Source organism: Fundulus heteroclitus, chromosome 8 (assembly GCF_011125445.2).
Source record: "Fundulus heteroclitus isolate FHET01 chromosome 8, MU-UCD_Fhet_4.1, whole genome shotgun sequence".
Classification (NCBI taxonomy): domain Eukaryota; kingdom Metazoa; phylum Chordata; class Actinopteri; order Cyprinodontiformes; family Fundulidae; genus Fundulus; species Fundulus heteroclitus.
The window spans coordinates 31,848,281-31,876,259 of record NC_046368.1 but is presented as its reverse complement, the minus strand read 5'-3'; the positions used below and the strand labels follow the sequence as shown (position 1 = coordinate 31,876,259).

At 42.8% G+C, this 27,979-nt stretch overlaps 1 protein-coding gene across 17 annotated transcripts in view; it reads left to right on the top strand.

The window, feature by feature from the left end:
• Positions 1 to 27,979, top strand: part of LOC105915615 (calcium/calmodulin-dependent protein kinase type II subunit beta) — a 90,836-nt gene that overhangs the window by 28,629 nt on the left and 34,228 nt on the right. For 5 of the 17 annotated variants that reach the window (XM_036140605.1, XM_036140607.1, XM_036140608.1 and 2 more), the window contains exons 6-13: positions 1,260 to 1,332; positions 5,661 to 5,763; positions 15,463 to 15,722; positions 15,810 to 15,932; positions 18,335 to 18,418; positions 19,229 to 19,271; positions 22,668 to 22,739; positions 23,795 to 23,832. In XM_036140605.1, coding sequence (XP_035996498.1) covers positions 1,260 to 1,332; positions 5,661 to 5,763; positions 15,463 to 15,722; positions 15,810 to 15,932; positions 18,335 to 18,418; positions 19,229 to 19,271; positions 22,668 to 22,739; positions 23,795 to 23,832 — 796 coding nt within the window. Of the gene's footprint in view, positions 1 to 591; positions 665 to 1,259; positions 1,333 to 5,660; positions 5,764 to 15,462; positions 15,723 to 15,809; positions 15,933 to 18,334; positions 18,419 to 19,228; positions 19,272 to 22,667; positions 22,740 to 23,794; positions 23,833 to 27,979 lie in introns of all 17 variants that reach the window. The other 12 variants (XM_036140618.1, XM_036140616.1, XM_036140612.1 and 9 more) reach the window with 4 other exon arrangements.

Below are 27,979 nucleotides of genomic sequence, written 5' to 3'. Positions count from 1 at the left end.
TAGGGCAGAAAAAACTTAGGTTGTCAGGGAAACCTCAGATTTGGCAGCCCAAAACGGTTGTTGAGTTTTCTCTGGGACTCCATTTCCCTTCCCTGGGATCAGATTAGTGCATCGTCCAAAGGAATACTCGTGAATTGGGGGGAAAAAAGCATCAAATATTGTGCTGCTCATCATCATAAAACAAAGCAAGAGTTTCCATTTACTTTGTTTCACACATACAGTACGTACTTCAAAATGTGAATCAGAAAACCGTCATGTAAACCAAACGATTGTTCTTTGTCCCTCTAGCCTCTTTATAAGAAGCAGAGACATGTCAGATTAGCGCTGCTGTCTGTATAGTCAGCAAAATGCAGAGTGCAACTGCAAAGCCTGCAGATTCAGAGCTACAGACATTTTTCTTTTAATCCCCAAAGAGGGGAAAGTGTGTGTTTGGTATGTTTTAGTTTTCCTTCCCTTGCCTTTCCTGAAGACCCCCTTCTGCCATTCTGTCCATCCCTGTCCCTGGATGTCTCTGTTTGACCCCCTCCCCCCAGAAAGTTCCCCTTGTTGTCTCCTTTATCTGCCCCTCACCCTGTCGTTTTGTCTCCGCAGTCACTGTATCCATCAGATTCTAGACAGTGTGTCTTACACCCACCAACATGACATAGTGCACAGGGACCTGAAGGTGTGTCTGTGTCTCATTATGTTGCATCGTGTTCCTGCATTCACACGCTTGTGTCCTAAAACACGCCTGTGATTTAAAACAACCTGCCTGTGCCTGCCGTCTGTCTCTCCGTCTGCCTCCTTGTGCGTCTTGCCTGTCTGTCTTCGGGGTTTTTGCTTTTTCGGGTTCTTGCTGCACCACTTCAAAGCCACAACGGTCAGTTCTTGTCGGCCCTGGCAACAGAGTGAGTATCATGCCCGTCCGCGCCTCGGAGGGTAAAGGTCGGCGTTAGAAAGGCCGAGGCTGAAGCGTGAACTCAAATGTGGCGCTGCTTGTTTAGGACTCGCGGACACGGGAAAACATGCAGGTCAGACACAGGGTCTCCTGCACAGAGCTGCCTGTCTGAGCGAAGTATGGCGTCTTGATGAAGATACGAAGCAGCACACCTTTTACCTGAGTAGTTCTCAGACAGGTGTGCTCGGTGTGTGTGTGTGTGTTGTGTGTGTGTGTGTGTGGGTGAGAGATTCTGGTGGCTGACTGGTGCCTCTGCATGAATGTGACTGTGGTGGGCTGAATGTGTTTGGACTAACCTGCTCCCCCTGCTGTTTGCATGCAGTCATTGCATCCAGCAGATCTTGGAGGCCGTGCTCCACTGCCATCAGATGGGGGTGGTACACAGAGACCTCAAGGTGAGTCCACCGCAGGGATGTTTGTGTGTGTGTGTGTGTGTCTTTTTGTGTGTTATAGCTGTTTAGTTTTATTGCTTATGACAAAAGGTTAAAAAGGATCCAGCCCAAGATTTACTCCAGATTTACTTTATTTAATTCTATTCAGTTCGTTCATCCAACATTTATATACGCTTGTCCTTTCAGGGTCGCAGAAGGAGGGGAGGGGGGGTTGCTGGTGCTCATCTTTAGTGGTCAACAGGGTAAAATGCAGGGTCTGGTCGCCAGTCCATTACTGGATGAACAGCCACACTCACTCACTCTCACACACACACACACACACACACACACACACTTATACATAGGGGCAGTTTTAGCGAGACCAATCCAAACATTTAAGTTTTTGGACTGTGAGAGGAAGACCTTCTTGCTGAAAGACAAACGTGCTAACCGCTGATCCTTGCGGCCCTCAGTTCTGTCCAATTTTGTTCAATCCAGTCTATTCACTTGCCATGACAATTACAAGACAAACAGAGCCTATTCATTTGGAACTATACTGGATCAAACACAGACCACATTAAATGTATTTCATGTATCCCTTTTCTTCCACTGCCAGAGTTTAAATTACTTTGTAATGGTCTATTACAGGGGTGGCCAACTCCGGTCCTCGAGAGCCGGTGTCCTGAAACTTTTAGAGGTTCCCTGGCCCCACACACCTGAATCAAATAGCACAATTAGCTCCTCACTATGCAGTCAGGTTCTTCAGAGTCCTGCTAATTAACTGATTATTTGACTCAGGCGTGTCGGACCAGGGACACATCTAAAGGTTGCAGGACACCGGCTCCCGAGGACCGGAGCTGGCCACCCCTGTTCTAGTACATGAAATCCCATAGAGGGTTGTGATTGTGGTCGAACAAAAACCAGGGATCTGAAGCTAGTCTTTCAGTAGATTTTTTTTTTTATGAACTTAGTCATTCGCCTGCAGACCAGGCTGGGCTGAAACTTTGCTGATGTTCCACCTCTAATTGTCCTCGTCCGCCTTGTCTTGACTGTGGTGCTAGATGTTGAGAAGTGGTAAGTGTAGTGACCAGAAGTGTCCAGAAGTCAGCATGTCTGCGCACGTCTCCACACATGCATGTGTGTACCCGTGCAGATGTTACCGATACGCTGAACTGCTGTGGATGCTCTTTACTGTGTTGCATGCCTGCTGCTAAACAGACCGACTGTGATGTGGTTCCTTTTTGTAACACCGTGTTGTTGCATTTTCTGGAGCTGACAACAACTGAATGCAGCTTCCATGTTAGCATAGCAACGTGGAAGCTGTAATTAAGGGTTGTGTCTGTGAACTGTAACGTCGCCTGTTGGACCCGGCTGCCGGTGCAACCCGGAGGAATTCCTTTAACAACAGCAAGTTGGTCCTGCAGTTTAGTGACCAGCCTCATAATAAACCAGAAACAAGGGAAAGTGCTCATTAAATAGTCAATTTAACTTAACTGTTTTGATTTATAAAACAATTTATTTCACTCATTCATCTTAAATACAGCAGTACAGTGATATCGCCCTCACAACGCTAGACTGACGACACCGGCTGTCACGCCACTTCATCCCAACAAGCTGGTCCACAGTAGGTTTTCCTGCGGCAAACAGGCACATGACACATGAGAAAGCATTTTAATCATTTGATTTAATAAAGTGATCTGTGGACTCCGTGAACATCTTGAGCAGATGTTTTTTCGTGCCGACATCTAAAAAGTAAAATCCACAACAAGAAATACCTCCAAATCTTCCTGACAAGATTCCAGTTTCTATATCCTGGGGCGAAAAGGGCTTTTGGTCTTTGAGGAGAGGTCCGTCCTCGGCACTTTCACAACTCTTTCCGACACGTTCATTCAAAATATTCCTGTTAGAAAGACTCTTTGGTCAAAATAAATCTATACCATTTTGGATCACATTAGAATCACTTATTTTCTTAGAAGAACAACAAAATTTTGATCTAGATTTATTCATATTTTGAAGATTTTTGCTTCTCTGGCTCTGAAATGCAGAGAGTTAACTGCAAAAAAAGGGGAAATATCTTTGTTTCAAACAGTCCGATGGTAAATCAAAGCCAAGGCAATTTAACGACTCTTTCTACCCTGTTTCTTTTTATAATTTACAATGTTTGGTTAGATTAGGAGAGAAGTAAGATGCATCAGCAACATTGGAAGCTATTTTTAGACAACTCTTCCTTTGAGGAACCGCCCTTTTTTAAACTTCCCACAGATATGAATTAAAAACTGTCCAAACAGTTGAAGCCAGGTGATGAAGGTCCTGGGATGACCAATGATGATTTCATAAGTTAGGGTGCCTGTTCAGGTCACAACAATGAGTCGTGTTTCTGAGACGCACTGAGAGGCAGGACCACAGGCCATACCCCCCACCCCCCCCCCCTCCAGGCATCTGTAAACGTCATGTTCTGTAAATCCAGACAGATTGGATGGGTTTGAAACAGGCAACAGCTTCCAAAAGGAGCAAAAACCAAACAGATAACTGCTCTGGCATGGAGGGAATGACCAAAATAACACAATTGCTTGCCTTCTTTTGTACTCTTTTACTAATTCTGCAGAACTCACTTTGACCCCTGTAGGAAGGCGACGAAGTGCAACGTCACTCCTCATGGGGAAAATTTATTTTTAAGGGAAAAAAAACACAACTTATTAAAGGATATGGAAGCACTAAAAACCAGGGCTGCAGCAATCTATTTAAATGGACGATTTAGCCATCTAAAGACTGTGAATAGAGGTATTAACCTAATGAGCTAAATGCCCCACAATAAAAACAAGCTAAAGGAGAACCCCCAAACTAAGCATTTACAGCATGCAGAGCTGCCAGAAGTCCTTTCATGTCCTCCACCTTATTCTAAAAGTTGATTTGATTGGTTTTCTTCAAAAAATCTACCCAAATGACAGAGTGGAAATATTTTTTTAAGTGCTAAAAAAAACGAACAAGTAAAACATTTCAAAATAAGAAGTAGCTACATAAGTATTCACACCCTTTGCTGTAACACTCATAATGTAGCTCAGGTGCTTCTGATTTCCACAAAAGTCCTCTCAGGTAAATTGTCATATTCCAGTAACTAAACTGTTGTCAAATAAAACAAACAGATCGCAAAGGAAATTGTTGCTGTGATGCTCCAGAGGAAGCACAGGGTGAGAGTAGGAAGGAACAACTTCCTTTAAACAGGAAGAATCCTTCAGTATGAGTGGCGAACTGTTGAGACTGGCTGGCCTGTTGACTGAAGAGGATAATGTTACCATTCTGAGCTTTGCTGCATTATGCGCCCTAAATCAATCCCACCTACACCTGGTTTTAGATCAGGCAGCCGGGGGGGTCATGATGTACATGCTGCCTGTTTAATGGCCCAGACCAGGCACTGTTTCTTTTCTCTGTCTGGGTTCAGCATCAGAACAGCACAGACACCACTTCTGCAAACAGACAACTTGTGTTTTGCTGTTCTGAATCAAACAAAACAGCAAAAAGGCTTTAAGCCCCATCTGTCGGTCTCAGTCTGAGTGTCTGCTGCATTCACGGCTATTATTAGTCCTCACTTGCTTTAATCTCATCAAAACAATATGGGACAGAGCCTTTTCTGACACGACAGTAAGACTGGGATAGTTCTTCTAAATGTAAATGTGTTGGATTTAAATATATTGCCGAAAAAAAGAAACGATTGTGGATCAGAATGTCAGCTTTAAACGACGTTCTCAAACCGCAGCTCTGTAAAGAGGCTGAAATTGACATACGCCGGAGGAAATAAAAAGAATAGGGCTGCAAAACACGCATGGGGGTGCATTAGAGATGTGAAAATCTGGACACATATAACTCTTCCTTTGGTGTAAAGACAGAAACCATGAAAAATAATCACAAATAAAGAAAATCTTATAGAAAGACGTGACTTGCATAGACCTTGTGTATACTTTCACCTTGCGAAAGTATACACTCCACTAAAACATTTCAAATTTCAGTTTATTTTAGTTAGACACCAACATAAAGTAGCTTGTAATTGTGAAGCTGAGGACAAAGAATACATTGCAATCAATTATTTTTACAAATAAATATTGTAAAGGTGGGGTATGCATTTGTATATGAAGGGAATGAATACTTTTTGCAAGGCACTGTAAATGAGTCTCAGTTCTTTCTCCACCAAATTATCCCAGCATTGTGTTGTGTTTTTTTTTTTTTCTCTTTCTTTCCAGACACAGTCAGCAGACTGCTTTGGTCAGATCCAATCTGACTCTGTTATAAAGTCATCTCCATTCTGCTCAACATAACAGTGTTGATGTGACCGTTTGTGGTGTTTGTTACACCTGCAGCCGGAGAACCTGCTGCTGGCCAGCAAGTGTAAGAACGCCGCCGTGAAACTGGCCGACTTTGGACTGGCTATTGAGGTTCAAGGAGAACAGCAGGCTTGGTTTGGTAAGACACACACACACACACACACACACACACACACACACACACACACACACACACACCCGCGCGCACACATGTGCTTACACACACACATCCTTTTTTAAAATACTAGTGAGAGTCATGCCTTGACTTCCATTAATTTTTAAGCCTTTCTATGGCCTAGCCCTAACCTAACTGACACCTTAGTTCTAAACCTAACTTCTAGTGAAGGAAAAAATTGAGGACAAGAAAAAGGTCCTGACTTTACTGGTAAAATGATCAAAAAATGTGTTTGCTTAGCTGCAAGTACAAGAACACACACACACACACACACACACATAATGCATGTACACGCAGCAGGATTCATAAAGGTAAAAAAATAAAATGGGAGTTCTTGCAACTAATTGGTGTAGCTGCCTTGGGTCGAGTTGTGATTGCAGAAGGACTCTCAGTACATTTCTATACAAAGTCAGTTAAAGCTACAGTTACTCCGCAACTTTGTAATAGTTTGGCTGTTCTTGTCCATGCCTATGAGTATAGGTGGAGAATTGTTTATTATACTATGTGTCCAACTCAACAAAGGTAGGTGGCAATATAACCCCCATTCAGTTCTTCAGTGGTGGACCGGTTCTGGTCAACCTTCCTCCTCACAGAACTGTTGCTGAACTGGTACAATACTGATGTCGTGAAATTAAATGGATTTATGTTATCTAATATTTAAATAAATAACATTTAAATAAAAAAATAACATAAGAAACGGACCGAAATAAGCATACAATTAATTGTATGCTTATTTTTTTATAACAAGTGTGCCTTACAGATTTTATCTATTGGCATCAGTTTATATTAGTTTTATCTTAGCTGGTCACAAGATAAGATATTTATTTATTTTTGTTTATCAAGAGTGCTTGGTTCAAAAGTTTTTTGACGGTCCCTAACTGCACCACCACGTGTGGGAGGAGGGAGCAGCTGAGAGACGCTGGCCGAAATCGGAGTCCCGAAATCGGATGAACCATGAGCTAGATCCCACTGACTCCATGGAGCTTGAATGTCCAATATCCAACTTCAAACCAACTTCACCGCGGTCACAAAGATTTGTTCGCCATGTGGCAGCTAGCCCTCTGAAATCCACTCGCCAAACGGGAAATTTACTCGCATTTGCTGTCTGGCGAGTGTTAATTTCGGACCCTGCGTACAGCGTTCTAATTCCTCCAGTCTATTAGTAGCCATGCTTTAGTGTGGGGAAAAGCCATGTAGATTTGACCGACGCAGTAAAATGCTAACCAACCAATGGGAAGAAGTTGAGCCCTTAAGACACAGCCCCTCCTCATTTGCATAATGAGGCAGGAATGCATACAAAAATGTAAAAAGGACTGGCAGAAATGTAAAAACGGCAAACAGAAATGTAAAAAGGACAGACAGAAATAAATGTCATCACAGAAATATATAGGGTAAAAAAATACAAAGGAAGAATAAAACAGACAAAAACATTATAACATGCACATAAATAAATACTTAAAAAAATAAGTATCCATCCATCCATTTTCCAAACCGCTTTATCCCTCATGGGGTCGCAGGGCTTGCTGGTGCCTATCTCCAGCGTTCACTGGGCAGGAGGCAGGGTACATCCTGGACAGGTCGCCAGTCTGTCGCAGGGCAACACAGAGACAAACAGGACAAACAACCATTCACACACACACACCTAAGGACAATTTAGAGAAGCCAATTAACCTAACAGTCATGTTTTTGGACTGTGGGAGGAAGCCAGAGTACCCGGAGAGAACCCACACATGCACAGGGAGAACATGCAGACTCCATGCAGAAAGACCCAGGGGTGTACTCGAACCCAGGACCTTCTTGCTGCAAGGCAACAGCGCTACCCACTGCGCCACTGTGCAGCCATAAAAAAAGTAATTAAATTAAAAATAAGTAATTAATAAATAAAGTTGAAGATTATAACGGACAATAAATAAATAAGGTAATTATTACAAAGGTGAATAAATAAATAAGCTAATTAAAAGAGATATATACATTTATGTCTCACTGTATAATTTAATTTCTACCTACATTTATTAATTTGGTGGCAATTAATTGTATGCTTATTTATTTATTGAGCATTTATTTATTTCTGTATTTATTTTTAGATATGGAAGACTTGGTCCTCCATACACTTTGGTACAAAACTACTAGTGATAATACTTCAAGTTTACCATTTTATATTTAATGAAGAAAGAAAAAATCCAGGGCTTGGCTTGACTTTAACTTTCATCCAGTCTGTGGAAGAGTCCACATCAGACAGTCCCATGCATGTCGCTCCCTGAGGCTGACTTGTGGCAGCCAGAGCAGGTAGAAACGGATCAGTTGGAACAGGGCTTTGATTAGAACCGGGAGGCTCAATCTGTGACGTCTCTCCCTTTCAGGTGCTGTCCCCAAAAAGGGGTTAATAATCTCCACTCTGAAAACACAGTGTGTGATTGTGCGTCATATTCCATCCAATGTACATTTCATCTCCTGGCTGTGAGGCGCAACACTGAGCAGTGAATTAGACAACTTTGCACAGTTCGTCACAGCTGTGTATGTTTGGGGTTTGCATCGTTAGAAATTCTCTCATCTTCTGTAGATATGCAGGGCCCACAGGAGAGATGTGTGAAACACGTGCTCACAGATCTATCTGGGATAGACTAGGTAAATGGATAAGAGAAGAAATTGGGACATGGCTGAATGGGGAAAAAAGGCAAGTGATTTACTTCTGTTTCAAGAACATATCAATAAACATTGAAATATTGGTGGGTAGTAATGATGTAGCATCTTCCCTGAGGTGTTGGTATAGAAGCAGTACTTGTGACGTTGCCTGATGCCCAACCAGCAGTAGGAGTGGTCAAAGAAGGTTGTGCAACGTCTTGCTCAGTATTAATATGCCTCCACTGGTCCCTATGTCTGTCTCCATGGCAAAGCAAGGCAAATTTATTTGTATAGCACATTTCAGTACAAGGACAACGGCAAATGCTTTATACGATTAAAACATAGGAAAAATAAAAACAGAATAACAGTAAGTTGGAATAAAATGTAAAAAAAAATGAAACAAAATAAAACATGGGAAAATGGAAACTAAAAGCAAATATTAATGATATTAAAAACAGTTGGACTACAAAGTTGAACTAATGATGTTTCAGTAAAAACAGTTTATCTAGAACAGTGGAAAGCAATCCTAAACAAACGTGTTTTTAATCTCGATTTAAAAGAACTCAGGGTTTCAGCACTTTTACAGTTTTCTGGAAGTTTATTCCAGATAAGTGGAGCATAGGAACTAAATGCTGCTTCTCTGTGTTTAGTTCTGGTTCTAGGTATGCAGAGCAGGCTGGAGCCAGAATACCTGAGTGGTCTGGAGGGTTGATACACTGATAACAAATCTGTGATGTATTTAGGTGCTAAGCCATTTAAGGATTTATAGACTAACAGAAGTATTTTAAAGTCTATTCTCTGAGATACAGGGAGCCAGTGTAAGGACTTTAGAACTTTTTCAGGTTTAAATTATATCTGTAAAGTCTATCTTTATAGATGTCACAGTGAACCCGGAGTCTAGTCTTTCTCCACCTGCGTTCAGCTTTTCGACACTCCCTTTTTTCTCTTCTAAATTGTTTCTTCCGGAAAACAACCTTCGCTTTAATCGGTGCGATGCAGTCAATGATGTCTGAGACTTTAGACTGAAGGTTATCTACCAGTTCATCTACTGAGTCGCAAGACAAAGAGGAAGTAGAAAAGTAAGCTTGGTTAAAGTTTCTGGTTAAAGGTTTCAGTGGCATCATCCTTAAAGATGCATATTCTTATTATGTCTTATGGGCTAACTGAGTCATTGGAAATGATGCTTTCAAAGGTAACAGAAAAGTGATCAGATAAGGCGACATCAGTTACATTGACCTTGGAAATGTTTAGACCCTTAGTGATGATCAGTTCTAAAATGGTAGCTGTACTGGTGGATGGGCAAGACCAGCAGTTTTTTCCCCATATGATTTATAACTCGGGGCAGGAAGTGGAAGATCCGCTGCTAAACTCTTAGGGTTAGGAACTGAATGCTAGACAGCTGTGCTAAGGACTAACAGCATTTCTGTTAGTCCTTAGCACAGCTGTTCGGGGTGTCTGGGTTTGACGTCTCAAGCGAATTACGGGTATCAAAATAATGTCAGGGTTACTTCGAATCCTGCTTTGGAAACCATCAGCTTAGTTTGACATCAGCCAAACTGAAATGTTTGCACGTCAAGTCCGCGTCCTGTGTGATGTATTGTACATGCATGTGTAGTTAAGGCCAAAATGACTCATGAATCAGGCAGAGTGAGGTTTAAGGTGATGTTTTAAATTGAGCCAAATGTTTCTTTAGACCGGTGGTGTTCTAAATGTTTCAAAGCACCCCAACCAGAGTCTTGACTTGACTCTGATTGAATCTAAGAGTCTTCAGAGGGAGCTGCAAATTCCCTTAAACTCACAAAACTTGGAGCTTTTCATCAAAGATCAATCATCTAAATACCAGGGGATACATGTAAAGAGCTGGCTGGTTGATTACCAGAATGCCAATAAACATTTTTTCACTGATTCTTGAGAACAGTCTAAATAATTTTTGATATACCAGTTTTTGATAAAATGTAAATAAAAACAGAACATTTCTAAACTTTCATAGTTTTTTTCAAGGATTATGTTTTGGGAGATGTTTATTAGAAAACACCTTCTGGGTTGTATAAAAAATATTTGAAAGCTCAATCTTCCAGGTGTATGAATAACTTTGAGCTGTATGTAAGTTGGCAGTGTTGTGAATGGGAGCTAAGGTTTAAAACCCGTGTATCTGTTGGACAGAGATATCAACTGAGCAGAGATGGATACAGAGATCTCATCTATCAAATATTTAAGGTGAATAAAAGATCGCAGTCACGGATGTCTGGAACAGCTTTAAGAAACTTGATTCAAATATCCACTGCTGGTCTTCCTCCTCCTACCCCCCTTTTTTTCAGCTTGAAGATTAATGCCTCAAAGCTCATGGTATTAGATTAGATTTTAAGGCCAGCAAGGATCGAGATGTACTGCTCAGTTATGCTTTGAGTCGGGACAACTTTCCCTACAGTGAATTTTTCTTCCACTCCCTTTAACAAGTGTTCCAACTAAACGCCTTATGTTTTACCACTGTCCGCTTTTATATATTTGTAGACACATTTTTTTTTGACTGAATATTACCTGAAGACTAATACGTCTTAACTTCACAACAAAGCAGGGGTTTTCTGTTCAGAAAGCAAATATAAATGGGTCATAGAGACAAGTGCCCTGAATTCACATAACGTTTTTGATCCAGCGCCAAGGCAAAGATCCATATAAAAAGGCTCTGCCTGTACATCGCCTATTTTGGAACAGCACCCACTGCTGTCTTGAGCTGAAATATTTCTTAACTCCAATGGAAAACGTTTCTGCTCGCTCAGGTCTCGTTTGGTCATGTTTATTTTTTAACTTTGATTTTATGGACAATTCATCTGTAGTTTATGTTCTGTTGAAACAGGCACCTCCAACTTAGATTTTTGGTTAAAAAAAGCAACAAACAAACAAAACAAAAAAACACAGTTAATTACCAGATAGAGTATTGAGCATTTCTAATCTCCCCTTCATCAAATATAGCTGCCAGCAAACTGATTTAGTCGCGCGTCCCCGGATAAACCTCCATCCACCCTCGTCTGGTAGCTCTCCAACCCGCCTTTGACCAAACTCACACAGCACCAAGACAAACCAGACAAAATCTAGACATGTCAATATTTGAGGCAGCGAGAGGAAAAGGAAAAAAAAAGGTTCCCATTGATTGATCTGACAGAGGCAGGAAGCTGGAGTCTAAATGCTGGCGGTGGGTGGAGAAAACTCATTAAGACTCCCAGGAACAGTTTGCCTCTGAGAGTCAAGGCAGCCAGATCGTTTAATCTTCAAAGATAAGACAGCGGTAGGCAGCAGCGGAAAGGTTTCAGCTCTGGAGGAATTCAACACAATCCCAATAAAATACAAAAAAGATTGAGTATGATAAATGCAGTTATAGTCCCAAGGTAAAACCGCTGTGCATTAACAATACTGTTCAGACATGATTGTGCAGATAAACTTACTATTAAGTTATGATATTACATTAAATTCATATAGAACTATGTGTAAATACAGATAAAAAGAATGCAGACAGAATTAAAAAAAAAAGAATTGAAAAGAACTGATCTTTATTGTCTATACTCATAGGCATGGACTTTATTGCCCGTTAATTGCTCATAAAAAGTGACAGAGGTGAAAGACTTCTGAACACTAACACCTGCTTCTGCAGTAGCTTAACCAATTACGGATGATAGCGCTATAAATACAATTCTTTTAAAAAACGTCTACTGAGGAAAGGATGAATACTGGTTGCTGATGAGACCCGCAGGATTGGGCAGGAGACCAGAAAGTACAGATGGTGACGTGAACCGAGCCAGGACAGGAGCGGCAGGCGGGATCAGACTGACCAGGAACCTGCAGGCAGTGGCAGACCAGAACCAGAGATGATGGAGGGAGCTGATCGAAACAGACGACGCGGGCCGAGGAAACATCAGAACGGGCAGAGCAAGCAGCTGGAACTCAAGGGGAACAAGGCAGACTTCGAGCTGCACGCTGACACTGGAAGCACACATCAGTGAGAGCTGAACAGGAACAGAGAAATAGAGTCCAGCTGGCTGAGCAACCAGGAACTGGTAGAAACACAGCGGCACTGCACAGGAGGCAAGACGAGACGATCTGGCAGGGAGGAGTTGGCTGAGTCAGGTTTATGTAGACGGGGAGGGGGGGAGACAGGTGAGCAGAGTTCACTATAATTAATTGCAGCAGGTGGAGCTGATCAGGTGGCAGGGAGACAGCAGAGCTGATTGGATAATGACTAGTGGCTGAGAGATGTGGAGCATGGAGTAAAATAGTCAGTCCAGAAAGTCCAAAACAAAAAGTCAAAATTGTGACATCCTGTGTTTTTGTTATATTAATTGACAATTCTATTTAGTGGATGAATGTCAAAGAGTAATGTATGGACTGGTTGGCTACAGAGATTAATAAAGTTGTCCGAATGGAGTGTGACATCTTGGTGTCATTGCTGGGATCATTGATGGGCTTCTGGCCGGAGAGAAGTTCATTTCCAAATTGGGCATTTGGTTGCTGGGAGGCCAGAACGAGTTGTACGCTTTTTAGGCTGTGCTACCAAAGAAAATTCATTAACATCTACTAATAATGGGAAGAAAGCAACAGAGCATACTGTTTAAAATGTAATTTCCCAATATTTGCAGCTCAAGTCATAAAAACAATACCCGGGCTTAAGGGCTTCCTAAGAGATCACAGTGGACAAAGTGAAAAACACATAATTTACATTTTGTAAAGATGATTCCTTCTAAGTGCACTCTTTGAGCAATCCCACACAGTGTAGGTCACCTAGAAGTATTGTGTTGTTAGGCAGGCTCAGCAGTGAACAACGCACGGCCCAAAAATCTGTCTAATCTGCTTCCTCTCATGCCTCTTGCACATCTCACATTTACACAGAGAAATCACACAGACTGTGGTAAAAGCGGTAAAGTTTTTGGTAGCTACACACTAAAGGAAGCAGCGCCATCACCTTTGAAGGGTAACATTTATTTTTGCAACCCAGACAGGTTTCAAGTGTCAGAATGTAGCGTGAAAGGGGCCTTTCAGAAATGGACTCTCATCCTGGTTGCTTTGCAGTGCACTGCACACAAAGACGTAGGTCTGCTAGCACCTTCTAGTTATGAAACTGCATTGCAGTTTGCAATGCAGGGTGGAGGTCAAAGCTAGAATTAGACTAACGTTATTGTCATTTTGTATGCACAGAGTGCATACAAAATGCATACAATATAGAGTGCAGCAGTGATAAGAACATAATAGTGTAGGAGAAAAGCAGTTTTTTAAAAAAGTGTGCAGAAGAATGTTCAACCATGTTTATAGTGCAAAGATAATGGTGCAAAAAAGGCATTAATTTGAAAAGTTCAGTGTTGGCAGTGCAATATAACAATGGAGCAAAAATGCATTGAACGTTCAGTTGTGTACTTTTAAATTTAAATTGATTATAAAAGTTCAGCAATGTTGGCAGTGCAAAATAATGATGCAAAATTACCATAAAGTTCAGTTCTGTGCATGTGTGATGCAGAGTTCAGTTTAGAGTTCAACAGTCTGATGGCAGTGGGGAAAAAGCTGTTGCAGAACCTGGTGGACCTGCAGCGGATGCTGTGAAGCGTCTTCCTAGATGGCAGCAGGGAGAACAGTCTATGGTGGGGGTGTGAGGGGTCTCTGATGATGTTATGGGCTCGGGACACACAGCGCTGGGATGAAATATCCTTAATGGAGGGAAGAGGAGCCTTGATGATCCTCTCTGCTGTCCTCACCACTCTCCTCACATTCTTCCAGTCGGAGGTGCAACAGCCTCCACACCACAGAGAGAGACAGCTGGTCAGAATGCTCTCTATGGTAATTCTGTAGAAGGTTGTGAGGATGGGCGGGGCAGGTGGGCTCTCCTCATCCTCCGCAGGAAGTACAAGCGCTTCTGTGCCCTCTTCACCAGTGACGTGGCGTTCACAGACCAGGTGAGGTAATCCGTGATGTGCATCCCCAGGAACTTGGTGCTGCTGACCACCTCCACAGCTGAGCTGTTGATGAGCTCTGGAACATGGCAAGACCGGTTCTTCCTGAAGTCGACGATGGTCTCCTTTATCTTCTCTACGTTCAGGATCAGGCTGTTGTCTCTGCACCAGCCCACCAGCTGCTCCACCTCCTCTCTGTAGTCCTGGCCGTTGTCGTCTCTGATCAGACCCACCACCGTTGTGTCGTCAGCAAACTTCACGATGTGATTGGTGGTGAACCTGGGGATGCAGTCGTGTGTCATCAGAGTGAACAGCAGGGGGCTCAGGACGCAGCCCTGAGGAGAGTCTGTGCTGAGGGTGATGACATCAGAGGTGTTCTGTCCAACCCGGACTGACTGAGGTCTGTTGGTGAGGAAGTCTAGCAGCCAGTTGTGAAGGGGTGTGCTGAAGCCCAGATGTCCCAGTTTTCCCACCAGATGCTATGGGATGATGGTGTTGAACGCTGAACTGAAGTCCCGGAACACCATCCGTACATGGGTGTTCTTCTCCTCCAGGTGTGGCAGGCTCAGGTGAAGAGCGGAGGAGATGGCGTCCTCATTAGAGCGGTTCCGTCGGTAGGCAAACTGGAACGGGTCGAATGTTGGGGGGAGGCTGGAGACGATGTGTTCTTTTGCTAACAGATGCTAACAGACCTACATCTTTGTCAAAAAGCAAAGACACCCTAAGGCTCCCAAACAAGAAGCTGATAAGAGATGACAGGGACAGACATGAAATGGATGGATCTAAGTTTTTTGATAATGAAGGCATCACTGTGGCCTGCTGTGGGGAAGAGCTTGCTGAGTTAAGAGTTGACACTCTTGATTTCCTGGTCTACTGTAAAGTTAGACTCCTGCCTGTGATCCTTAGATATGTGTCAGGGATGAAGCACTGGGGCTGTAGTGGCGCTGCGGCCCCTCTTCTTCATCTGGCTCAGCTGAGGTGATTCAGCATTTGATGCCTGCTTGCCACATTTATTTCAAACAGCTTTCAGGGTATATTCGTTTTATGAGAAGATATAACAAACCACAAGCAAATAACGTGTGCCCCACTTTGCCTGTGTTTCGGTTTGCAGGCTTTGCAGGAACTCCTGGTTACTTGTCTCCAGAGGTACTGAGGAAGGAGGCGTACGGTAAACCTGTAGATATCTGGGCATGTGGTAAGCTTTTGTTTGTGTCTTCACGCTGCCGCCTCCCCGTTCTCCAGCTCATCACTCAGAAAGACGTATATCTGTGTGTAGGTGTGATCCTTTACATTCTTTTGGTCGGGTACCCTCCGTTCTGGGACGAAGACCAGCACAAGCTCTACCAGCAGATCAAAGCTGGAGCGTACGACGTGAGCTCGCTGTTTCTGTACTTTTGTCTGACGTGAAGTGGAAAAAATGTTACTGCTGTCGTGTTCATTGCATGTGTGTTTGGTTAGTTTCCTTCTCCAGAGTGGGACACCGTGACTCCTGAGGCAAAAAATCTGATCAACCAGATGCTGACTATCAACCCTGCCAAGAGAATCACTGCCCAGGAGGCTCTGAAGCACCCATGGGTCTGCGTAAGTAGCATTCACGCATCCAGGATCCTGCATCTGCTGACAGAAAACAATGTTTCCTCGCCTCCTCTTTGACTTATTTGTAAAGGCCTAATTGGGAGTCTCAGAACATCTGACAGAGGCTGCCAAATCTGCCCACCATCTGTTTCCAAACATGCAATTTATCTCCGACATGAGAAGATACCAGGCCAGCTCATTCAGGACAATTAGTGTCAGAGAAAGCCTAAAGTGTAACTTTTCTCAGAGAACTCTTCATTAAAATGTCAGTTCCATAGCTTTACAAGTACATTCAAATTATTATACGCTTGAAACCAGAGAATAAATTTCTGACAATGAATTATGCTAACCTTTTCCTCTTTTAGGTCAGTTAACATTACCTAAATACTTTTGGTTTGCTAAATGCCAGAACAATGAGTGATGGACTATCTTTAGATAGATATTTTTCTTACATTCTTCAAATTCAGAAATTTGCCTTTGAACAATTTCGAGAAGGCCGCATGATGGCTTTGTAAGCTTCTGAAGCTTTTGTGACATTGTTTGATAGTAAAAAAATGATTCAATCAAGATATCACGAACAGAAGTCTGGAACTCCTCAAGTCCAGTTCTAGGGTACAAAGTCCATCTGTCTGAAAAAGTCACGCTCGTATATTCAAATGATTTCATGCGTATTAAGTCAACACCTCATTTGCACCAAAATGTGTGTATTGACCCCAAAACAAAAGCTGTTTTTTCTGCTCAAGCTGGTAAAACAGTGTCTTTTTCACAGCAAAATAATTTCTTCACCAGCATGGGCTGAAGAGCCCCTCAGAAAAGAAGAAGCCATTAACTCAAAAGCAACACAAAAAGCATGATCACAATTTCTGAACATACCCAGATTGTAAACATAATGTTTGGAGACACAATCTGTGTTACAACCCAGTCAGTCCAGGTTTGTACAGCGTGTAACCCAGAAAGAAAACATGCAAAAGTTCAAATGTCAACATGAGCCAACACAGAATTTGTCGCGACATGGTTAACTCAGTTCAGAGTCAACGATGCCACAGAAACCATGCCCGGGGGGGAAGAGCTGCAGCACTGGATCACTGAAGCCTCTATGCAGTCCACTGATGAGGAGGAACTGGTTCCAGGTGTATCAGCAGGCCTGCAAACAAAAAGGAGCAAAGGTGGTCCTCCCATGTGAGGACCCCTAGAGGTCTGTGGACATAACAACCTGTGGTCTGACCAAACTGAAATAGAAGTTTTTGGCCATAAAGACTGTGCTTGCACTGTGTTGCACTTCACTAAATAGATGGCATCACGGGGAAAGAACATTATGGGGAAACACTGAAACATCTTTTGAAGACATCAGCTGGGGAGTTAAAGCCCCTGTAAGTCTCAATGTGTGGACAGGCTAACTTACTGTGTGAGTGAGGCAGCCTACAAACATGTCCCCGCTACACCGCTTCTCTCCGGAGGAATGGATAAATACCCCCTGAGGAGTTTGTGGAAGGAAATCCAAAAAAAGGCTTGACTCAACTTATGCGCTTTAAAGACAAGGCAATCAAATACTAAGGAAATGCATGTAAACTACATAAATAAATAAATAAATGATACATCTTGGTTTAGCAAATAGAAATAATGTTGGCAACCTAACTGACCTAGAACAGGAAAATATGTCCGATTTATGTCAGGGAGAAAAAAAAGGTTATGCCTTTCTTTATACTGCATTAAGTAAAAATATAGTTTGTACTATATGTGGAGGGGAAATATACTCAGTTCATCTGTAATATAAACTTTAAAGGTAGGAAAAGCATATTGTTTTATTGTTATTTCTGACAGCTCAGATATAGTCACTAAAAGGCCGCCTTGCTGCTGAACCACATGGGGGAACAGCTCAGTCGTAGATGGCATGTAGGTGTGAAGTATGAAATTTGGGATTTCTACATTAAGCTTTTAATCAAAATATTTTCAGTGTCAACCCTAGCATAGTTCAGGATGGGATTATATTTTACATTAAACAGAGCAACCTTTTTAACATCCTGAAGTCCTTGTCGGAAGGTTTCCCTTTTGTTTGGCTACGAGTGGGTTTGACAAGCTGCAAACCGTGGTTTCCTGAGGTCAAACATCATCCCTCAGATAAATTTAGTCTTTGTAGTTCAGTTTGCTGCATTTATTGACAGCTGGCTCTGCTCCGTAACCTAAAACAACAACAACACAACAACACACCAAATACTTTGGCCAGAATCCACGAAAAAGCAATGGAAATGTGTTTATGCCTCTGGTACCTTCAGGAGCCTCAGAATCAACAAATGTGTTGTGCAAAGCAGAGGCTCTTCTGCAGCTCCTGCCCACATAAAGATGTCAGTGCCAGAGCGGCTCTTCTGTGATCTTTTATTTTCAGCATCTCTCTCTCTCTCTCCCCACAGCAACGCTCAACAGTGGCCTCCATGATGCACAGACAGGAGACGGTCGAGTGCCTGAAGAAGTTTAACGCCAGGCGGAAACTTAAGGTGTGAAATCACGAAACAGGTCTAGAAAAAATGTTCTGCTTCTGTTGCTCTGCACCTACGTAATGGTTTTACAAGTTCAACTGCATTATGAGTTTATTAGAAACGATTCTATAATTATTTTTTTATATCAGTTACTGGTGTGATCTATATAACCCTTAGAGATAATAGCTAAAACCCAATACGTTTTACCTTTAAGGAGCCGGAACCATAACCTGGTTTCTCACTTGATGAATCTACCTAGAATCATCTCAGTCAGATGTCTGAGACAGTCATTTAATCCATCGTTTCCCTACATATCTTTATCAAATGGAAGCATTGTAAAAAATAATCTCTTGTCTGGGCCTGAAACTCTTCAATGGTCAGGTTTACCTTTACAAAGTCTCTGGAAGACCAGGAGGGGAAGACGCATCATCTTCATATTTTTTAATATGCAAAAGCATATTAAAAAATATTAAAGCTGATTTTTGGCATTATTCTTTGCCAGATTAGACCTTTTAGGATACTGTGTGAATTTATTCCTTGCTGTAAACATCGGCCTATAGGGCACTGGATTTCTGACTCATCGTTTAAATTTGTTACATGGATTGAACTTCTAACTGCTAATTTTTTATCGTCGCTGCTGTTTGACTTGTAATTAGGATGATATGCTTTGCTCATTAGTGTAGCAGTGTAAAAGGCTGTACTTTTAATGTGACTGATGTCTTTTTTTTGATAATGATGACATACAGTACATTACAAGACTCATTCAGCCATAAAAGCTGTGTCTGTCTGGGTTAATGATAACGGCTCGTTCTTTCTGTTAAACCTCAGGGAGCCATATTAACCACCATGCTGGTCTCCAGGAACTTCTCTGGTAAGAACCGTACCCTGATGGGGATGGAATGAGGGAGAACAGGGTGACATGCCATCTGCCGTTCACATGCACGTACGCACACCCACACAGAAGTTCACGCTCATTTATGCATAGAGAGCTTAATGGATGGCAGGATTGTGAGCCAGGCACACTGCAGAGATGTTCGCTTGTTTTTCTTCCCCTTCGGCAAATCTCACATCGCAACCATTAGCTCATTTCGCTATATTAGAAAACTATTCTATAAACAGACACCTGAAGGATGGCAATGTACAGAAATAAATCTAGACCACCTCTCCCAGCATGCAACCCTAAAAATATGATCAAGTGGCTGAGAAAGCCTAATAAACCCATGTAGTTGATCCTGTCAGGTTTTAGTTCCCTAAAGTTCTGACTAAAGATGTCAGTGGGCTGAATTTCTACCTTTCCCTGATTAGACCTTTACAAGTGATGTGTTGCAGCAGTGCTGGTAGGAAAAAAAGTCTTTCAGCACCTGCAATTGAATGTAGAGTGATTTTTCTTGATTTTTTCCCCAAGTCCCTCTTGTTGAATAACTGCGCGTACACAAGACCTTATTACCTGCACATCTGCTCCTCAGGAGAATTACGTGAAAAAATCCACTCTGGTCTTATTTCTTCCTCTACTTCCCATAAACTTGTACGCAGTTTGCTTCTTGCCACTCTCAGCCATGTTCAAAGTATACGGTGTTGAGCTACAGTGAACGGCTAGCACTGAAGCTAACCGCTAAGCTAACTGGACACATAAAGTGCGCAGGCAGGATAGTTAAACTAATGAGGAACGTGCGCACACACTGGAGTTACGTTAGTGCGTCATAGTGATTGGCATGTTGGACAATCAATAGATAAGGTGATACCCCCGGAACTTGGAGGACAGAGGGGGGGTGAGAGCAGGAACAAAACCCGAACCAATCACTGCCCTTCGGGCCGAATGGCAGGAATTGGTCACAGTTTTTACAGGCCTGCAGCTTTCACAGAGATCAAATTTCTGAATACATAATGACTACTCTCAGGATGGAAGGACCATTTCACCCAGCATAACAAAAAGTGTTTCTCAACAGGATTACCAACTGTAGCTAGAAATAATGTCGCTAGTTACTCAGCCAATATAAAGAGGAATAGAAATTCCCTTTACTGCGGATGAGTGTCAGGAGTCAGCCTAAATCCGAGCTAAGAGCTATGCTTTTGAGTTCAAGCAGCACACAGATGAAATCACTATGTAGAAGAAGACAACATAAGGTGGAAGGAAGGAACGTCTGTCGGATGCATCCAGATCCGTGAACCTCACCAGGATAACGTCCCGTAGTGACATAACTTCCCATCTGGTCTGAGCTTTGGATGACAGCGTTTTTCAGCTGGCCAGTGAACGAAGACACACTGCTGGGTCATGGGATAGTTCAGACCAGTCAGCAAAGTGATTCAAAGATAGCTGAAAGACTGAACACGTCTTGCAAGCGCATCCAAACCCCTTGAGCATTTACATTTTCATGTGAAAGCTGCAACACCCAATGTATTCCAGCATTTTATTGTACTGTGAACAGTACATTTCAAGTCTAGACACGGATTATAAACTGATTCGATTCAGTACTTTTCAGTTCTAAGACACAAATGTGCTTTTTGAACCATTTCATAGCAGCTCTAGCTGTGTGTGTAGGGCTGCTGTCCTGTCGAGAGGTAAACCTCTGAACCAATCTGAAGGCTTTTGCAGCTGCAAACAGAGATGACCTGTGTTCATCCAGCTCCTCAACCCTGACCCAGAATCATGCTCATTCACACACCATGATGCTGCCACCACCATGTTTCACAGTATGGATGGTGTTTTCTGGGGGATTTGCAGCACTAGCTTTCCATCACACATAGTGTTATACTATGTAGACCAGAAAGGTCAACTTTGGTTTCATCTGACCAGAGAAATCTTTTTTCCACTGTTTGCCACGTCCCCTATACCGCTGTTTCCCAACATATTCAGCTCCATGGATCAGACCCAGTCTCCCTGAACACAACTGTTGTTGCTTCTTTTGCACATTTCACAGTACAACCACATTGGGCCGGACCAGACGCTCCTTCCTCCGTGTCATCTCAAATCTTTCACTTCCTGCTCCCTTACGCCCCACATCTGTCATGATCCCTGGGTGTTTCTGTCTGGATTTTATTTATGGATCAGGTCTTCAGTTATTTATCCTCAGGGTTTCACCCTGCGGTGATATTAGCTCCTTACATCCTGTCTCTGTTAGATTTTTCTTTCCTCCCTGTCTGCCCTGCCATTTTTCCGCCTGCCCTTCGTTGCCTGCGCCAGTCACGCCTAATTATTGACTGACTGCCTTCACCTGCCCTCCTGCTCTCCTCTCTGTTCCTCCTCCTCTATTTAAACCGCCTGTCACTTCCCTTAGCTGTCAAGCCAAGGCGAGACAAATGTATTTGTATAGCACATTTCAGCACAAGGACAACACAATTGTTATGATACCCTCCGTTCTGTCAGCTACTTGTTTATTTCCTGCTCCGTTCCAGTTTGCTGCCTGTTTTTCCAGTTATTAAACCACTCTTCACCTCAACATGCAGCTTCCCAGCTCTTTTTTTTTGCATTTTGGTCCTACAAAAACTCCTCAAAACGTGACAACGTCCTAATGCTTCTCATGTTTACTGGCATGTAAATGTGAGAAGTGTAGAATGCTTCGCATGTCAATAGTGCCAGAATTACCACACCTATTTAATGATTGATCCACACCCCAGCACTGATAGATCAAATGCCCCCTACCCTATCTAGGGCCTGATGGTTGGGGACTGCAAATAGGACTTAACGTCTTTTTTTTCCACTTCTTCTTTCCTGCCGCTGATTCATAAAGGCCAGATTATTGTAGTACATGACAAAGAGGAGTCACTGTCCTGAGTATTTTCCCCCCTGAGCAGTGAATCTTTGCAACTCCTCCAGAGACACGGCATGGGCCTCTTTGCTGCTTACCTGAGTGTTGCTTTCCTTACTCAGTGTGTCAGTTTAAGCCACATCTCATCATCTGGTCGGGTTTGCAGAACCGAACACCGAGCTTTAGACAGCTGGACACTAGAATTTATTGAGCGTGATCAGAGTTAACAGGACTGCCGCACTTTGCAGATTTGTATTTCTTAAACGTTTTGAAAATCATTCTCTCATTTTCTTTCCACGAATATGCACGGCGTAGTGTTGGTGCTGCCATCCTAAAACTACGGTAAAATATCTGAAAGTTTGTGATTGTAACGCAGAAAAATGGGAAGTTCAGGGTGTACGACTGTTCTGGCAAAGGACTCGGTGCTCTTCCTTACTGAAGTAGAAAATGCTGGAGTACATGGACTTGGTGGTTTTCTCTTGCCCAATCCTCTTGTCTCTCTGTCTCTGCTGTGTTTGCAGTGGGTCGCCAGACCACGGCTCCGGCTTCCGTCAGCGGGGTGACAGGAACCACCGCTGGCATCGTGGAACAAGGTGAACCCACCTCAGATGTTTCTATGTAACCGTCTTCTTCCTTCCTTCCTTCCTTCCTTCCTTCCTTCCTTCCTTCCTTCCTTCCTTCCTTCCTTCCTTCCCTCCCTCCCTTAGGGCGGAAAAGTCCTTTGCTCTCACTGATCTGACACAGTTTAGTCAAAATCTGCCAGAATCACATAGCACACTCTCTGGGCTTGTTTTAATCTTTCTCTTTAAATCTTTCTCCTCTGCTCCGTCGCACCTTAAATATTCGCCAAGGTAAGCAGCTTCATCGCTCATCTGTGAGATGAGGGCATTAATCTTCATCTCGCTTCCTGTTCTGCCGGGGCGCATGCAGTGCAGACTGTATGCAGCGTTTAAAACGTCAGCTTTTAAATGTGTGGGGAAAGAAAAATAGCCGTGCCGGCGGTTAGCTGCACACGGAGCCTCAGTGTCACTCCGATGAGGGATTAATGCCAGCGCCGCCGATGCTCTTTGTGTCGTTTTCATCCACACAACAGGCGTTCCTCTGGCTTCCTTTGCGTGTTTCTGAAACTCCCATCCCGCTGCAGCCATCAGGGAACTCCAGAGATTAACCAACCCATTATCGTTCACCTGCAGCTCTATTCCACTTCCTCCAGAGCTCCATTCCTAATCCCCCCGTGTAGCTGCGCCTGTGTGTGCATCAGTGTATGAGTGTGTTAGGATTATATGGAGAATTAAACTTTTTTTCCCCCCCCTCCCCTCATGGCTGATGCCCTCCGCTTATCTAATGCTCTGAACAGCGAATCAGGGTTAGGAGGTGCCGGTCGGATGGAGATTTTTTTTGTTTTAACATGTTTGTGTAAGTGTTTGGGTGTTTTTTTTTTTATGTTTTCCACTTAGTGTGGGTAGTTTTGTCATTTGTTTTATGCTTAATTGTAATATTTCAAGCTTGAAGGGGCTACTTTTTTTTCATGCATGCACAAGTAACTGCATGCGGATTTGTGTGAGCAGAGTTTTAGGAGTGGTGGTCGTCTGAACATTTATGATGTGCACACTTCCATCTGAGGGTGTGTCGTTCTGCCTCTCTGCAGCAGCCAAGAGTCTCCTCAACAAGAAGGCGGATGTCAAGGTAGGCTGCGCCGCCCTTTCATTTTACACTTTATTTGTTGCCTAAATATGAATATCTGCCACTCATTTCTCCTATTCTTTTGAATGAATGGCAACTTGTCACTAGACACTAAGAAGTAATGCAAAGTTTTGGCCTTAAAGACGCAGCATGAGTCGTTACTTTGCAGGACTTTTGATTGGAATGTTGAGAATGAGAGGCGACGCCAGGGACTGATGACATGTGTTTGATCTGTACTTAAGTCTGTCTGTCATGATGAGGGAGACCTAGATGAGGACGTCTTTCATTAAGATTCATAAATGTATATACATGAGAAAAGTAATATCATGGTCTTATATTGTGCAACGTTTGTTCATACACTGTGAGATCCATCTCTGATTCCCTGCCTCTCCACTCGCTCAGACGTCTTCATTTGGCTCAGGAGGCACTTTGCACCACTCTGCTGCAGACATCTTTCACGCAGAATATTCCCCCAGTGCCAAAGCAAATCTCATTAAAGAATTAATTTCTGCATAGTTGAACTCCCCCCGGGGAGACTTAAAGATGCTGAATGTGCAGTAATTTGGGTTCAGACATTGTTGGTACGCTCTTTCTTTGCTTCATTTTCAGCTGAGGTCTCTGAGGTGTTTGCAGTCTGCTGCTTTCTGTCGTGGTTTGGACAATCTCGTGTGTGTCTGTGTGTTTGCAGTGAGCTGTGTGTTGCTGCTGTAAACCTATGTTCAGTGTGTGGTGTTAAAGCATGCTGTGTTTGCATGAGTCAGATGGAAGCCTCTCGGTGTATGTTCTAGCTGAGCAGCTCTTTGAAACCCGCATAGTCGGTTCCGAATGCTAAAAATGCGTCTTATTAAACCACAACTGCAAGCTGAGTAAATGCAAGCCTACACAAATGTTTCCTGAGCTGTTCTGTGAAAGTCTCCAGAGCTCACGCATCTTCTGTGATTACTCAGAACCAGCTCCAGGACCTACGTTCCGTTCCCGTTGGTAAGCCCGGTCGCTCGCTCTTTGATTCAGGGCTGCCCAAGACTCTTAATGTAATCCAGAGAATGGAAAACAGGATTCTGCATTTTGAGTGGAAGCCAAGGGAAGGAGAGAAAACGAGGGGGAGAGGGGGGGCTGGTATTAATACGTTTTGCAAAACCTGGGCAGAAACTTGGGCAGCGTCGCCTGTAAGCAGTTCAGCCGCGTGATGGAAAGACGGGCAGCATCAAAAAGGTGACAGACGTTACAGACAGAGGCAGGATTGATCCTTCAATGCTATGAGTTTACCTGGCAACAGAGGTTGGACAAAGAAAATACTACAGGTGTGGTATTTTTGATATGCTCCATTCCCTAGTTCATCTGGAACGCCCTATGCAGTCTGAATTTCCACTTGGAAATATTGTGGGATCTTTAAGACCCTGTGAAAGGGCTGAAATTGACTTCTTATTTGCACTTTCAGATAAACCACATCAGATATTTTCACACGCCTCATACTTTACACTTTATATGTGACAGTATCTGAAATCAGAGCTGAAAGTCAGATCAGAACTTACTTCCATATAATCGTTAGAACCGATGAATGTCGGCTCACATAAAATAGGAATAATACAAACCGGAAATTCAGCATTTCAGAAAATTAAAACACTAAATAAGATCAGTAAAAGAAGATTCTGAAAATTCTTCATGGACCTCCTTTTGCATGAATTACTGCGTCAATGCAGCATTTCATGGAAGTTCAGCATAGGTGTTGAGAAAGCCCAGGTTGCTTTGACAGCTGTCTTCAGGTCATCTGCATCGTTGGGTCCGGAGTCTCTCGTCTTCCTCATAACAACACTTCATGAATTACAGATCAAGCCAGTTTGCTGGTCATTTAAGCACAGTACCACCATGGTCATTCAACCAGATGTTAATACCTTTGGCAACATGTGCTGCTGACAGGTCCCGCTGGAAGATAAAAACAGCATTTTCATAAAGCTCACCAGCAGAAGGAAGCACCACGTGCTCTAAAATGTCCTGCTGGGTGGCTGTGTTGGCTGTGGACTCGTGAAAACCCAGCCGTGCCACCATTTGCAGATCAGAAATGAGCAGATGAATGGTTAAAGTAGTTTACTTTTAGTTTCCCCATCAGAATCTCTTGATTTGATCATTCTATGTATCAGAATTAATCAGACTCAAAATAAATGCTAAACTTTAAGTCACTGTTAGCGAGTGGTTTGTGTTGCCTTTGGGACCTGAAGTCAGCCTGTGGTCCATCATGTCTGACTCAGCAGCTGAGACGACGGACAGATTCACCTACTAAACTCCTAAAAGAACAGGGGAGTCTGTAAAGGACAGCCACAGCAGTTTACCAGAGGATTGGCTCAGTCACAAGGCCAAGGAGACCACATGCCACGTTAATAATTGTTTTCAGTGCTCCTATATCTATCTATATAATCCAGATCACACCCATTGTTATTACTAGCTTTGTTCTAGCCTCTGGGTGCAATGATAACCATAAAATCATATAGTTTATTATAGTTGCATAATTCATCTGTGCTTGATAAGTGTGAGCACCATGAGTCTGTCATGCTTTCCATCATCTGCTTTATTTATAGAAAAAGGATTTCATTTCCTGCTACTTAAACCATGTCAAAAGAAAAAAAAAAACTCTGCTAAAAATACTTTTTCATTTTAAATGAATGGAAAAGATACGAAAATCAAGATCAAGCTTTTGATGGTTTCAAGGCCTATTATCTTAAAAAAAAATTTTTAATAAAATAGTCCATATATCGCTTTATTACTGTAAAAGATTGAACACAAAGCTGAATTAAAATCTTAAAAATATTTAGAAACATTTAACAACAGTATTTTTAATACCTGACAGATCAAACTATTGGCCCGTGTCTGTGCTGCTAGTGAGGAACACCTGAGGCAGAGGCTGCCGGTAGAAACATCTCCCTATCTGTCATGTTGATGGAGATGTAATATGTCGCGTAGGTCTCCTCCTGTCCATTTAGCGGCTGCTTTTTGTGTATTTTCCATTAGAACCATTATAAAGGCAAGCTTATAATACTTCAAATTACTGAAGCACGTGTCTGTATTGGATAGGTCATCTTTCACAATCTGAAAAAAAAAAAAGAAATTATCCTTCATGCTTATCAGGGGTATCATTTGCACCCTCGTTAAAGAGATCAATAAAAGCAGAAATTCACGTTTTAAGCTGGGACTTAAAAATAAAAACCCATCCACTGCCCATACCTGCTGCTTATCCTTGCATAGATTATCCCTCCAGCATTCATAGGATGCGAGGCGGGGGTGCATTCTGGATAAATTGCCAGTCAATCACGGAAAGAAACACAGAGAAAGACATGAAACAGAGAGCAAATAACCTAACAGTCAGGTTTGTGGACTGTGGGAGGAAGCTGGAGTACCCGGAGAGAACCCATGCATGCACAGGGAGAACATGCAAACTCCATGCAGGACTTTGACAAAACACATAAGGTTTAAACTATTAGCGAAGACAACAGAACTGAAACTAGAGCAGAAAAGTAAATTAACAACTAACATCACGAGCAGCTAGGAGTTAAAAGTATGATTTGTCCATCCTCTTTCACAGTAAAGCAGCTCCTCAGTCTCCTCTGACATGTTTCTGTATCCTGCCTCTCTCCTCCTCCTCCAGTCCACCTCCCTTCCACATCACTAAAACCTCCCCTCGCTCGCATGGGGTGCCCTGATGCTAATCTCAGATTATTTCCCCAGCAGATGATTAATCTGTCATTACGTAATCACAGGCCTGCCAGAACTACACTGCGGAGTCACAGGCAGCCAGCCAAGGCAGGAAATGTTTTATCATCCCTGCATCTCTACATCACCGCCTTTGCTTTATCTTCAGACTCTGTTTAAAAAGAATTCTTTCCTCTCTGTCTTCAATAGCTAGGGCTAGTGGGGTTGAAATCTTCCGGGTTCTTCACACGATGTCATTATCTACCTGCAGATGAACTGTTTATCCCTGCAACATATCCAGAAAAGGTTCAGGCCACAGTCAATAATTGATTTAGTTTGTACGATGCAACTGTTGGGCTGGTTCAGATCTCAAACAGGCGCTCCCTGTGCGAGGCACTTTACAGTCGGTCGATGAAAAGTATTTTGTCAACTGCCCTTTTTTAAGTATAAAAACCAGATTGAAAGTCAA